At 38.9% G+C, this 15,669-nt stretch overlaps 1 protein-coding gene across 1 annotated transcript; it reads right to left on the bottom strand.

The window, feature by feature from the left end:
* Window positions 1-3,906: 3,906 nt before the first annotated feature.
* On the bottom strand, window positions 3,907-7,095 carry LOC131659698 (uncharacterized). Its single transcript, XM_058928853.1, has 5 exons — window positions 7,040-7,095; window positions 6,071-6,783; window positions 5,169-5,984; window positions 4,371-5,028; window positions 3,907-4,291 (listed from the first exon to the last, which is right to left on the bottom strand). The coding sequence occupies exons 1-5, from the start codon at window positions 7,093-7,095 to the stop codon at window positions 3,907-3,909; spliced, it is 2,628 nt and encodes an 875-aa protein (XP_058784836.1).
* Between the last annotated feature and the right edge of the window lie 8,574 nt (window positions 7,096-15,669).

Here is a 15,669-nt window from a genome sequence, read left to right as displayed (position 1 = left end):
TGCTCGAGTGATGTTACGAATTGGGTGTGATTTTGGAGGTTGATTTGGTGGTTTTGGTTGAGGGGAAGGGAGAATGGGTGGTTGTGGCTGAATGCGAGGGTTAGGGTACGGAGTTGGATAATGGTAGGGTTTGTTGGTGGTCGTCGGCAACGGCTTTGGTGGTGGAGGAAAATATTTGTCTTCATAAAGTTTTGCAAGGGCGAAGGCACGTGATAGTGACAATGGAGTCTGAGCAATGACGTCACGCTTAATGTCGGTTTTGAGGCCACTGATAAAGCAATCCAGAACAGCTTCTGGGCTTAAACCTTGGGCCCTGTTGGCTAGCACAGTAAAAGCAGAATAGTAATCGGAGACAGTGGTGGATTGGGCCAGTTTGAACAGTGCTGGACGGGGTGATTCATAGGGAGAAGGCCCAAATTCCATTTCCAAAGCACGAGTAAACATCCCACAGGACTGGAATGGTTGGTTTCGTGTAATCATCTGAAACCACGGAACAACGTCTTTCTCCATGTGTACAGCGGCGATGGTGAGACGGTGGTTGTCCGGTGTCGCATAATAATCGAAAAACTGCTCAGCCTTAAAAATCCAGTTCATGACTTCAGATCCATCGAAACGAGGAAAGTCTAGCTTAATATTGCGCATCTGAAATGGTTGGGACGGTGTTGGCGTCGTCGGAACTGGGGTCTTGCCATCAGAGTGCTGCGGTGGCCGAAGTGAGCTCAACTGCTTCTCAACTTGTTCGAAGCGAACTTGATCCATATGGCGGTGCTGTATATACTCATTGTGACGGCGGTCTGAATCCTCCAAAAATTGTTTTAAGGTTCTGGTCATTTCCGCTATGGAGTTTTCCATACTTTTCATGCGGGTATTCTCAGCCATGGTGGAAATCAATGAGAGCACCAATGTAATGATTCAATTTAAAGCACAGAATAACACAAGTAAAAGAGAAGTAAGTGTACTATAATTTCATCAACAATCCACAGTACAATACTTTCTCTTAACTGAGAATACTGAATTATAAAATGGAAAGGGAAAAGAAATCTAACAGTGAGAGGCACTGTTGGATCCAAGGGAGAAAAGACTCAAGTTCATCCACTAATTTTCCACCCCCAATCATTACCAATCAATCCCCTATTTAACAAAGTCCTTAAGGTATTTTCTGTTAGGAATCTTATCTCTCCTGCCACGCCTTGCTTCCTGAATACTTGGATCGTGCGCCACCTGTCCCACTACCTCATGTAATTCAGCACTAGGCATATTCCTTTTGTCCTTATTCATAACAGAGTCATCATCCGATTCATGAGCTGTTGTTAAAATAACACTGTTATAGATTTATCGGGTAGTTAACAATCGCCGAAAATAAAGTAAAACCTACTACTAACTACAGGTTTTGATAAATAAATACATAATGAGAAAATGTAGAACATTGAATTACCGGAGCTATACAACAAAGAATGAACTCATACTGTAATACAAAATAATGTTCATTCCTTGAAAGTGAGAATTAATGTGGAAAACATAGTTGCTTACGTTTCACAAATAGGATTATGGTGAAAATTTGTAGTTAAGGTTGGTATGAATATTGTCTGGTCATTCCTTGTTAGGTTCTATGCTCGATCAGGCACTCCAAGACTCTTTTTGGGATGACCTCTGGGTCGTTTCAGCGATTGAGGTGGATTATGTTGGAACTGGTTAATTTCATTCCTGTGTAATGAAGGGTTAGTGCAGTATATATTGCTTATTTACAAAAAGGAGATGTTCCTATGGATTAGCTCTTACTTGGATGTTGTTAAGGTATCCGTTAAAGGTGGTACATGGATAGCTGGATCTTGACTTTCAATGCCTTGGTTTATAGCAACATTGGAGAATTTAGCGAAAAGGTTGGTCCCTACGTTTGATGTTAAGAGTCCCACATCGGACAATATATGGCCTGAACATGTTCTTATAAGTGGGGGTAATCCTCACCCTACAAGCCGGTTTTGTAGGGTTGAGTTAGGCCCAACCACATTTCTTCACATTTGATTCCACTGTGTACTCTCACATATGGAAAAAGTCCTATATTACCTCTTAAGCACAAAACAACTTTGAAAATCAGGATCTAATTGTTTTTACATCTGTGAGTTTCATTGTCACCTATTTTTCTTTATGCGTGAGAAAGACCTGTAAGAGGAATGGGAAAATGTAATGAGGTAAGGTCAATCCATAATAAGTGGAAATACCAAATTTAAATGTGTTACCAAGCAACAATATGTAATGTTTTAGATACAATGCAAAATGCTTATTATTTAAATGGTAAGTCCATAAAACCAGAACTGCAGAACCTTAGAAAATGAAAGTTCACAATGTCAATAATGCTAGATTTTAGATGCTAATTGAAAAACAAAATTGGTTCAACAAAATAACATTGAGTGTTGAAGCATTCTTTTAGGTGATAAGAGGGGTTTCAGAGTTATTACCTATTAAGTTGACTTTTCATTTGGTTAACTGTGTGAAAGTCAAAGTATCCATCTTAAATATGATGTTCTTATGATAATAATTTGGCTTAAATGCACTTTTGGTCCCCCTAGTTTGGACATTTTAAACAAAGCGTCCCCCTATTACAAAACCAGCGAATCATATCCCTTAATTTAACATGACTTTGGATTTGCATGGTCCCCCATCCATTTTAGCTGATGTGTCATATTTTTTAATGAGGTGGCAAAAATATGTTGTATCCATGTCATCAGGTGATATTATTTTATTAATAAATTGTTTTTTATAATTTCCATAATTAAATATAACCTAAATTATATTGTTTTAAATTCAAACATAATTGGATTTAGGTATTTGATAGAGAAGCTTCTACGTCTTCCTCCTTGCGCAGCTTGAGTTGTTCTGGGTTCGCAACTGTTCATCATCGTCATAAACCATGTCACAGCAGTCCGGTTTTAGCCATGGTAGCAGAACTTCAAGTCGTTCGAGGTACGTATGCAAGTGTGGTCTCGATGCTCCATTGATGACGGCGTGGACAGATGCGAACCCAGGTCGCCGTTTTTATGGATGTGGCATGTATAAGGTATGAATGGTTTTCGTCTGTAATTGGTCTAATGTGAACCCAGTGTTACTCATCTTCTTCTTCGTTGGTGACAACAGATCCAAGGATTCAAAAAATGCAGTCATTTTGCTTGGCAAGACGAGGAGATGAATCCCAGGGCAAAAGAGTTAATCTCTTCACTATTAAAGAACTTGAACGAAGAGAAGGAGTTGGTTAACATATCCAAGGCAAAGGAAGACGAATTGAAGATGAAAATCAAGATCTTGAAGAAACAGTTGAAGATCAATTGGATTTTGTTTTTTTTCATGTTGTTTGTATTTGTTGGGACAACATTGATGAAGTAGGAGTCTGTTGAAACACTGATGAAATGGTGTAATGATGTAATGCTTATTTTGTCAACAATATAATGCTTATTTTGTCAACTTATATTCAATGTTAATTCACCGGTGTTAATTTGAAACAATGAAATGATATAATTTGGCACCAGTGTTACATATTAGAAATTGGGCAATTTGACAGCATTTTGACAACATTTTTACAACATATGTACCTGTAATTTTGACACAATATTTGACACATTTCATCCTCATTATAGTCCATATTGTGTAACTGTAATATTGACACAAGCTATTTGATAGAAAACTTAATCCAAAATAACATTTCAAATGCATTAACATTGTTAGCATAATACCTTACAACATCCATAATAACTTAACATCATTGTTCTAATATGTAATACCTTACACCAAAATAACTTAACATCAGTAACTTAACATTGTGCTTGCAATACCTTACACCAAAATAACACTGCATTTAATGCCAAAATAACACCAAAATAACAACTAAATAACACCTAAATAACACCTAAATAACTACTCCTGAGTAGGTTGAGGAGCTTGTGACCCTTGACCAATTTCTACTTGCTTCTCCTTAGTCTTCACCTTCTTGGTCTTGGCAGCCTTCTTTGGTTTGTTGCCACCCTTTGGAATTGCCCTATCTGCAGCCCTCTTACCCTTGCAGCTCCTTTTGTTATGTCCCATAGCACCACACTTTGCACATGTAACAGTGGAAAACCTCCTTGGCAAAATGTGGGGGTTCCTTGGTTCATCATTTGTTTTGTTCCTCTGTTTTTCTGGCCTTCCTATTTCTCTTCTCATAACTGGGGGTTCAACCTTATTCTGATCATCCACAGGCCACAATTGTGGTCCATTGGTTGGATACACAATGTGGGAATAAGTCTCCATAAAAGTTGATTTCCTGTGTCAATCATAACAGTAATCAATTGTATGCCATACACAATTAAACTAACAGTTAGACCCTTAAAAAATAATCATACCTATAGCATGAAGCAACATAGTCCTCTGGCTTTTTCTTAATGTTCCAAATGCATGCAATCACATGGCTGCAAGGTATACCAGTCAGTTGCCACTTCCTACATGAGCAAGTTTCCTTCTTAAGATCAACACAGTATGTATCATTGCCATTGGTGACACCAAATATGGAAAGGTCATCATCACCATGCCAAGTAGGACTCCACCCTTGTGCTTGCTTCTTATGCTTCTCAATGACCAGTTGAATTTTAGGACATATTGATCCTGTGTACCCCTGAAGTAACTCCTTCTCATTTGTAATCCTCTTAGTGATGTATTGTTTGATGCCCTCCAATAATGTGATAATAGGTTTCTCTCTATGCTCTAAAATAGCCCTGTTGAATGCTTCACACATATTGTTTACCTGTAAATCACATTTGGTATAGGTGTTGAAATGTGATCTGCTCCAATGGCCAGCAGGTATATCCACCATGTCCTTCCATGCTTCCTCTTTCATTGTCTTCATTTTCAACATTGCCTTTTCCCAAGCAGGAATTGTTGTTGCTCTAGCAGCAGCCCACAGTACTTCTTTGAGTTCAAGTCCTGGGTGTCTCTTCTTCCAATTTCCATACAAATGCTTGACACACAATCTACACTCCACATTGTCACTAATGGCTTGAACAGCTGGAACAAGTCCCCGAGACAGAAACAAATGAAAATAGCATTCATAAAATGTATAAAATGAAATGAAAAATGAAAGACTTAAATATTAGATGTTACCTTTTGTTGATCTGATATAAAGGAATATGACCTTTGATTGTAACCTTCCAGATCATGCAGAAGAAGGTCCAAAAACCATTGCCATGAATCCCCGGTCTCAGCTTCTACTACAGCATAGGCTATTGGAAAAATTTGATTATTACCATCCCTCCCTACTGCAGCCATTAGTTGTCCACCATAATCTCCTTTTAAGAAGCAGGCATCTAACCCAATTAGTGGCCTACATGTCTTAGCAAAGGCTACCTTGCAAGACTCTAAACATATGTAGATTCTTTCAAACACATGGAGACCACTACTATTAGCACACTGTATTACAACAGTACTATTGGGGTTTGATTTCAATATCTCCTGTCCATAAGATCTCAAATGAGAGAATTGCTCTATACCAGCACCTTGAACCAACTCCATTGCTTTCCTTTTGGCCCTATATGCTTGGTCATGAGACAATTTCACTCCCCATCTCTCAAGAGCTTCAGCTATCAGGCCTGCTGGTTTCATTTGTGGACTGTGTCTAAGAGTGGTTGCAAACCTTTTGGCAAGCCACTTTGTGTTTGTACTTCTATTATCAGCTGTCCTGTGGCATGTGTGTTCTTCAATCAAACTCACCACTTGCCAAAATTGGTTCCCAATTCTCTTGCTGAACCTCATATAGAACTTACAACCATCAGTGCAAAGAACCACAACCCTTTTGGAATCATTTTTCTTGATGTAGACATTCTTTTGGTTTTCCATACCATAGTCCTTCACTGCATCCCTAATCACCTCTTTATTAGTGAACATCATCCCTAATTGAAATTTCATCCCTTCACCTGATTTATAAGTAGGAAATTTCAGACCCTCCTCATCCTCATCATCAGACCCTGGGGTGTATATAAGTGGTCTGAGTCCTCACTATCTTCATGGACCTTTGGCTGATCTTTCTCTTTCTGACAGCTTGAAACCTCACCCAAAGTCTCTTGTGGAAGAACCTTGGTCCAATTCATCTCACTCACATCAGATTCTCCACTAAATTGAAACTCACTATCCTCATAGCTACTCTCACTTGCCACATAATCCTCATCAATATCATCTTCCTCATTACCAGCTTCTGCCTCATTAGCTACTCCAGACTCAACACCCTCACCAACACCATCAGCCTTATTCTGATCATCCTCATTACCTACTCCAGCTTCACCACCTTCACCAACACCATCAGCCTCATCAATGTTTTCATCCTCATTATCAACTCCAGCCCCAACATCCTCATTCATGTTATTTGCACAATTGAAACCAGTGCATTGTACATCATCATCAACCTCAATGTTAGCATCTAACTCACTTTCATCAACAATATCAGGAATTTCAATTGAATGCTCCACATATAAGTCAACTACTTCATATCCTTCCACATCTTTTGAAAACTGCAGAACATCTGTATCATTGTTCAATGGTCTAAGACCACGGGCAAAACTATATGCAGGATTCCAATACCATAGACACTTAATATTTGCATAACCCTCACTCTTAATCATGCCTTGTATCTGCATGTATGAAATATAATCTACATCCCAACCCCATTTCATCTCAGTAACTTGGCCATTAACATACCACTTAACAGGTTCCTCCACTAGTTGTCCCCTATGGTGTATCCTCAATCTAACCTTGTTAGTCTTAGGAGGCCTGACAAAGATTCGACAAAAATTCAGAAACAAACATAATGAAACCCTAAAATATAGAAACACACGGGACCACAAAAGCCAAAATATAGAAACAACCTTTATCAAACCCCCACCCTTACACGGGACCACTAAACCCTAAAATATAGAAACACACGGGACCACAAAAGCACATAAACAAACAAATAACCAGCTGGACTACCAACAAATAACAAAACACTGAGAATAGAAAGAAGGACGAGTTTAGCAAATAAACATACCTCACACAATAGTTGACCTTTTCCTTTGCTGTTGTCACATGTTCTGGAGTCGTCATTTGAGGTCTCAGGCCTTGAACTTCAACGTGAAACCTCAAGAACTTGGATGAGTATGTAAATGGTGGAAGACAGCGAAGGGTTCTTGATTGGAAGAAGATTGCAATTAGGGCGTGAAAGGAAATAGATTAGGGATTAGGGCAAATTGAAAATCTGTAACGTTACAAAGCATAAAAGGAAAAAAAAACTTAGTTTTATTTAATTAAAAAATCATTTCAGAATTATAAAAAACAATTTATTAATAAAATAATATCACCTGATGACATGGATACAACATATTTTTGCCACCTCATTAAAAAATATGACACATCAGCTAAAATGGATGGGGGACCATGCAAATCCAAAGTCATGTTAAATTAAGGGATATGATTCGCTGGTTTTGTAATAGGGGGACGCTTTGTTTAAAATGTTCAAACTAGGGGGACCAAAAGTGCATTTAAGTCTAATAATTTAAAAGTTAAGTTTTAACTAAAATGTAAATTTGCGATATCACTTTGTACATTTACACAAGTTACAATTGAATTGGAATAACGAAACTAAAAAAATCATTGGAACTATGATTTGAATTGGACTGTTACATTATTACATTCACTTCAGAATATCACATCAATTTTGATAAAAAGTACTAGTATTAATCGATTTTGTTATAATATATGTTGTACAAACAAAAAGAAATTAACCACTCTTTCGTGCATTTGAGATGGAAGACTCAGAGTGGTTTAGAGCAGGGAAAAGGAGGTTTCGCCATTTAACCCCCAAATAGGACATTCATCAGGTAGGGAGTAGAGCATTTGAGGATGCAGGAAGCTTGTTTACGGCATTCTTTTTCTCTGAGATCCCAGACAGAATTACATCGAAGGAATTATTTGAGTTGTTCGGGTGTGTTGGGGAGATTGTGGAGGTTGCTATCTCTCCAAGGAGAAATAAACATGGAAAAAGATTTGGTTTTGCTCGTTTCGCAGATGTCGTCGACGGCAGGCTTTTTGCTATCAAGCTTGACAATGTCATGGTGGATGGGAAAAAGATACATGCTAATCGGCCACGGTTCAACAGGAGTGATCTAGTCAGGAAGAACGAGGGCGTCAACAAGAGCCAAGTTGGGTCAGGGGATAATTCGAATCATTTCAGAAGAAATCTTCAAGGGCGCGCTGAGGGCAAAGCGCAAAGATCTTATGGTGTCGATGTCAACAAATCCTTCGCAGAGGCGGTCAGGGGGAAGCATCATGTTGGCCATTTGCAGTTTAATGCGGATCCGGAGGATCTAGCAAGATTCAAGAAAGCTTACGTGGGTGTTATGGTGAATCCTGGGATGTCTTACAACATCCAGACTAGTTTTGAGGTGGAGGGCTACTTTTCGATCAAGGTCACCCCTTTGGGCGCAAACCTGTGTCTGTTGGAGGATTTAGAGGAGGGAGCTATCTCTGATCTTATCAAGGAAGGAAGGAGCTGGTGGATGCAGTGGTTCTCAGATATCAGAAGGTGGAAGGAAGAAGACGTAGACAAGGAGAGAGCAACTTGGATAAGGGTATATGGGATTCCATGCCATGCATGGAACTATGGTTTTTTTGAGATGTTGGCAAAGATGGTCGGGAAATATGTACGCTGTGATGAGAATACTCAGAAAGGAGAACACATGGACATTGCTAGGATCTTGGTCAGAACGACTTGTGCCTCTGTTTTGAACGAATCTTTCAGTGTGAGCATTAACGGCATCATTTTCAGACTAAAGATGACCGAAGATACTCATGGGCCGCTTCGTATTAACTTGAACCAAACGACGAACAGGAAAACTGCTTCGGTTTATTCCTCCGAGAGTGAGTCAAGCTGGAATAATTTTGTAGAAGAATCTTTAGTTAATGATGCGAAGGGAGTTAACCTAACAATGGTGGATCAGTCCAACGGGGAAGAAGATGATGTCGAGATAATCGAGGAAAGCGGGAAAGCAGAGGAGGCGCTTAGAGTTGTCCCATCTGCAAAGCAAAATGGGATTTGTGTGTCAGAGGTTAAGGTTTTGCCCAGGGGTCTTTCTTTTGATAAGGCGGTCAGGGAGGTTATGGAGGAGCAGGTAGCCGTGCTACCTAGGGTAGATACAGCCAAAAAGTCTCTTTTCGCAGAGGATCTTGATGATAGTCTTTCTATAAACACTTTCTTCAAAAAGGAGTGTGTCAAGAATTGTAAGCACGTGCCAAAGAAAGGATCCAATAGGGTAATCAAAGTCAAGTTGATTAATGGACCCAGAGTGGGTAAGCCCATTAGGCCCAAAAAAAGAGCCCTTGCACCTGCGGCCCTCATACCTATTCATTTGGAAAGTGGGCCGGTTGAACCAAAGCCTTTTCTTTCAGGAACGAATACCAACAAATTTTCTCATCTTTCTGAATCCCTAAATTCAGACACCTCTAAGATTCAATCATCATCTATTAATCTTAAAGGAGACAGCATCAATTCAGGTTGGGCGATTTTGTGTTGTGACGATATATCAGATTCTGATGTTGCTAAAGGAAATTCTAGATTTTGGGACCAATTGGAAACAAATGTGGGGGAGAAACTCATGAACATTATCTCCAAAATTGGTGTCTCATCTGTGGGAGGCGATAAGGGAATCAGAAAGAAGATTATCGAGCTGGAAGAAGACGCTAGATGTAAGAGATTGTCCCGGGATGGGAAGAAGGAGAATTCAAAGAAGGCTTCATGATTATTGGATCCTTCAATATTAGGGGTGGTGGTAGCGCGATCAAAAGAAAACGGATAGGTCAGATTGTGAGAAACGGAAAGGCGGAGGTGTTCTTGATCCAAGAATCTAAATTGGAATGTGTTGATGAAGAGGTTATTAAAAGCTTGTGGCCCATTGATAAGGTGGGGTGGTCTTTCTCCAAGTCCGCGGGTGCTTCAGGGGGCATGATAATCATGTGGAAAGTCGATTCTTGCCAGGTGCTCTTTTCTTTCAGAGGAGAAGGCTTTATAGGGATCAAGGTGGTTTGGAAGGGGAGGAATTATTACATTCTGAACGTGTATTCTCCTTGCTCGTTGCGTCTCAAGAGGAAGCTTTGGAGGGATTTGCTAGAGTGCAGATCGAAATTCAGGGATGGGAAGTGGTGTATGGGAGGCGATTTTAACGCTGTGACTAATGACAGGGAGAGACGTGGGCAAGGCACCAGAAGAAGATCTTCGGAAATGAGGGATTTCAATCTCTTTACCTCTGACTCCAAGCTTATAGATGTGCAATGTAAAGGGAAGCTTTTAAGCTGGTACAGTGGGGACGGATTATCAATGAGCAGAATTGACAGGTTCTTAATATCTGAGTCTTTAATTTCTGAATGGGGCATTGTTGGCCAGCTAATCGACAAACGCGACATTTCTGATCACTGCCCCATATGGTTGGTATCCAGTTTTGCAGACTGGGGACCGAAGCCTTTTAGGGTCAATGATAGCTGGATGGATGATAAATATTTTTTACCGTTTGTCGAAAGGGAATGGAGAAACATGGTGATGGAGGGCAGGGGAGATTACGTGATGAAAGAGAAGTTGAAAACCTTAAAAGCTTGCATTAGGAAATGGTGTAAGGATCATTTTTGCAGGTTAGATCTCGATATAGGAGATGGTGTAGAGAAGATCAACCATGCTGATGATCTGCTGGCTGTTTGTGGGGAAGATGCAACAAGGGAGCTGGTGGACGAAAGAAGTGTCGCGATCAGTACCGTGTGGAGGAATTTGGCGTTAAAAGAAAATCTGCTTAGGCAAAAAAGCAGGGTGGATTGGATCAACTACGGTGATATGAACAGCAAGTTTTTTCATTGTTTTATGAAGGAGAGATTTCTGAGGAATCATATTAATCACTTAGTGGTGGAAGACAGAATGGTGGATTCGGTTACGGAAGTGAAGGAGGAAACAAGGAGGTTTTTTTCATCTTTGTATGACGAACCTGATCAAGATCGTCCTTTCATCTCTGGTGTTCTGTTTAGTACCCTATCGTCTTCTGAAGTTGAGTCGCTCGTGTCATACCCCAAAATTTGCCCATGTTATTTTTCACACATAAAAACAGAACAAAAGACAAAGCTCCAAAACACACCCTCCTATACAGAAGTTCTAAACTAGGGTTTGAATAATTCAGAGGAAAATCATTGAATCAATGGCTCAAGGTGGTTCCATAAGGCATCTCCATATAAAGTTTCAAGACAAACAGAGCAAACTTAGTCCCACAAATCATGACTAGGTCAACAGTCGACTCTCAAGGGCAAAACAGTCATTTCAAGCCAAAATACAGTCAAAAGTTCCAGATACTTGGTCAACAACATCCTCATAACCCTAAAATAATCATTTGATCAAGGGTTGATCATGATGATGCAAGGAAAGATCAGAAAAGTCAGAAGTCAAAAGTTACTATTTCGGGCATGAACAGGAAAAGTCAACCAAATTTTGGAAATTCACCAAATATTCATACTTCATTAGAAAAATTCCCATCAAAGCTCATTTTGAAAGGAATTCATTCCTCTATCCAATGGTTCAAGAATCAGAGCTCATAGGTCAAGGGTTTAAGAGATATGGCTTCATACATTATAGGTCCTTTTCAAAAGCCAACAAAAAGACACTTTTTTCAAAAGGACATAAAATGAACATGGAAACTAATTTTGATATGAGACCAAAAGCACTGATTAAAGGACTCTCTAAGGTTTCTAGAATGTCTTAGAACACCTCCATGCCTCAAAAATTGAGGGAGATACACCTTGTCAAAGTTGGACTATTTTCGAGAAAGAATGTGAAGAGAAAAGGTTCAAAAACCCAAACATTTCCAAATGGGCCTATGTTTTTCCATCCAAACTCCATCTTAGGCCCATGCATGTCCCAAAATTATATCTCACTATTTTTATTTTTTATTAATTATTTTATGGTTTTATTTATTCTAAATCACAAATTAATTATGTAAAATAATAAAAATAAAAAGATATGATCTCTCTTCAATTTTAGGCCAAGGTTCCCCTAAGAAACCTCAAATTCGTGTACCCCTTATTGGTGAATAAAAAGATTGAGTTTGGTTAAATTTAGAAACATATTTCCTAAATTTTCAATCAAATTTTCACTAATTTTCAATCTTTGATTTCATAAGATTCTCTCCAAAATTGTTAACCTAATGCCTTCTATTATAAGTACAGAACTTGATCACACCAAAAAAAAGGAGGGTTCGGCAGCCAGAGAAAGCTTCACCCGAGTTCAAGAAATCAAGAAAATTTCAAAACCAAAATCGAAGTTACAAGCCAATTCAAGAATATTTGTTGATTACAAACCGTCCCTGGACCTCTAAGAAAGCATTCGCGATCGAAATCAAGATTCAGAACCTCAAGAACACGAGGTAATGTCCCACGGTTTGTTCATCTGCAAATTGATTCGAATTGCTCTTTTCATGCATCATCAGTGTTATTTAATTGCATATTATTGTTCATGACAACGTGTTGAAGGTTTCTGGAAGTTTAATTGGATTTCCATGCGTGTTTTAGAACTAATTGCCGTTTTAGGGTTTATGCTTTGAATTTGGGAATTCTGGATTTAGAGAGAATCAGATGTTGGTACTAATGCAGGCATGTTCGTATGAAGGAGGTGATCACGAATATGGCTTTAGATTTTAGTTTTTGTACTTGTATGCGATTTTGGTTAGTTGCAGGTGCTCTAGTGACGGTTCAGAAAACCGTAGCTAAAGGTTAGGCTAACACGACGGCCCAGGGAAGAAGACGACCTCGCGTCGTCGTGTGATTGGACCATTCAAAACGCGCGCGACTTTTTCTTTTTATTTGAAATTCTGGTTAGTTTTTCTTATATATCAGGCTTGTTAGTGATTCGGTATACAGCTTGGCAAGCATAGCCCAGTGGATCGAGGGCGCGTTCATTATTGAGTGAAGGGACGTGGGATCGATTCTGTAATACGGTGAACTGACTTTTTTATCGATCGAAATGTCGCGGTAAGCAAGAGTCGCCACCGACTTTTATTTTATCCAAACTATATTCGGAAAGGCAAAAAGAAACAGAAAAAAACCTTTTTTAAAGAAATCTAAGTTCGGGGGGTAATTTATGCAAAGGGAAGGTGTAAGGCACCCTTTGCATCCATGGTTTTCCATGGGCTCTTAATTGCTTTGCTTGCTCGTTTTCAGAAAAAGTAGATGAAAAAGATAGGGACTTTAGCTTGTGAATAAGCGTTGCCCTTTTGAAAAATTATGAGAAAGAATATAATAAAAAGGTTTGAGCATTGCAAGGCAATTAGGGGCAATTACCTTAAACTCAGATGATAGGTCTCTTTTTGCCTTTCGGAATGAAAGGGTCTATCCTTGCCATAAGAGGGCAGGAAGCCTTTCGTTTGGAGGTTGAAGGGTCATCGAAGCATCCTTTGCCATAAGACTGTCCCATGCCATAGAAGGGCAGGTAGTCTAAGGTAAGGATCAGAATAAGCCATTTTCGTAGGCAACCAGAAGATACCTCAGCCTTTTCCGTAGGCAACTTCCGAGGGTCGAGGTCATGTTAGTGTATCGAAGGCAGCATCATTTAGGGTCGTGACCTTTTTATCGAGGCAACATGGCTGAGGTATTCTCATATTCGAGGGACGTGGCTTATTCTGCAAAAAACACAAAGGCAACAGGCAACAGGCAACAAGGCAACAAAGAGGTTACCCCAAAAGGGTGCGTGTGTGCAACATTCACGTGATTATATTCAGATATTTATCTTTTAATTAGTTATTCTAATTCAGTTTAAGGCTTGCACTCCCTAAGATTACTAACCACGCAGTATATAAAGCAATAAAGGGAAGGGGGAAATGAAACCAGCGGAGGAGAGGGGATTTGTAACCAGCGGATCCCTTAATAGGGTTTGACACAAGTAATAATAATAAAAGGGAAGAAATAAAATGAGGTTTAGGGTTACCAATGACGTAGCTTTGGCAATTGATAAACCTGAAAAGGAGGAAGAACAGGAAGGCAAAGTACAGTGAGTGCATTATCGATTCAGAAGCAATCATGGTTAACCCTAATCAATAAAATAACAATAAAAGAAAAAGGGTAAAAGAAACTTAGCTTCGATTGACGAAGGTTGATAGTCGGAGGTAGCCTGAAGCATTGACTCTGACCATCTGAGAATTGACAGAAGAATAAAATACAGTGAGTGTATGGCTAATTCAACGACAATTAAGGCTAACTCTAATTTGGAGGGAAGAAACAAAAATAAAATAGAATGAATATTTAAAATAAATATGAAATAGGACTTAGCTTTTAATTTGACGTGGTGCGTAATCGGAAGGCACCTGGAAAGACAATCCTGAAAAGGCACAGAAAAAGGAAGTATTTCAGTGTATTTGAATGTTCGTCGTAAACCCTGATTAGGGCACAAGTTAATTATAGTTAATAGAACAAATAAAATTGAATTAATTAATTATTGGTTTTCAACCTAATTAATTAAATTGGCAAAAACAGGTTTTCGATTAAATCTCCTAAACCTAATATTTATTTTTAATCAATGAATTAAGAAAAATAACTAACCAGGTCAAATTAATTTAAAGCATTTTTAAAATAAATTATTATTAAAAATAAATGAATTAAATAAATATTATTAAAATAAAATTTGTGAAAAGGGATATTTTAAAAGACCTTTTTTATAATAAATATTAATAAACAACACAAATGATAAAAGAATGAAAAGATTATATAATAAATAATAATAAAAAAATTGAAAAGACTCAGCTCTGCTTGTATATGATGCGCCCCTGAAGGTGTATGATGCATGTCATGTTTCCTGGGCGTTAGATCTGCATCTGAACGATCAAGTGGTTATCCATTGAGGGCACAAGATAGACTCTCGTATAAGCATCGCGTAGGATCTGTAGTGAAAGGATGATTTGAAAGAGAAAATTAAAACAAAACGCCGTGGGGCTGGATCGAACCAGCGCCCTTGTAGACAAATGCATCGAACGCGCCTCCTCTTCCACTGAGCCAGAGCTTGTTCGCTGAAAATAAATTAATCGGTACGCATAATATACAAAAAACGATTCAATTTAAAAAAAGGGAAAGCATTTGCGCGCCCTTGAGTCATCTTCTTCGCTGGGATGGTTCTACAAAAGACCACGCTTTTGGCTACGGATTTTAAGCGTGGCCATAGCCCTTCAATTTCAAGACCTGCGAAATATCATTAATAAACACGAAACAATAATCCCATACACCTATAAGATAACCCCCGAGTCGGTTGAGCCCCTTAATTCAGCCCAATTTCGCCTGGTTTATAAAACCCCAAATTAAAAACTCCGTAACCTAACAATGGCGTTTCTCAATCCCTGCATCAAAACTCAGAACCAACGATCCAGAAAGCTTCTACGTGTCCATACGAATATGAATATGCAACTAAACAGTTTTTATGATGCATAAATTAACGAAATCGAACTAGACAAAATAAAGGCAAACCGTGACAACAACGACGCTGCTTCTGGACGTTTTTTGGATCGATGATGATTGGTATAGCTCCAGAATTCTTCGAGGAATGTACAGCAGCGCTTGAAACTCTCTGAATCCCTCTGTAACTTAGAAAACCGATTTGACTTTGCTCTTGCAATT

Source organism: Vicia villosa, linkage group LG3 (assembly GCF_029867415.1).
Source record: "Vicia villosa cultivar HV-30 ecotype Madison, WI linkage group LG3, Vvil1.0, whole genome shotgun sequence".
NCBI lineage: Eukaryota > Viridiplantae > Streptophyta > Magnoliopsida > Fabales > Fabaceae > Vicia > Vicia villosa.
The sequence above is the reverse complement of the archived record's forward strand: the minus strand, read 5'-3'. Positions and strand labels throughout refer to the sequence as shown.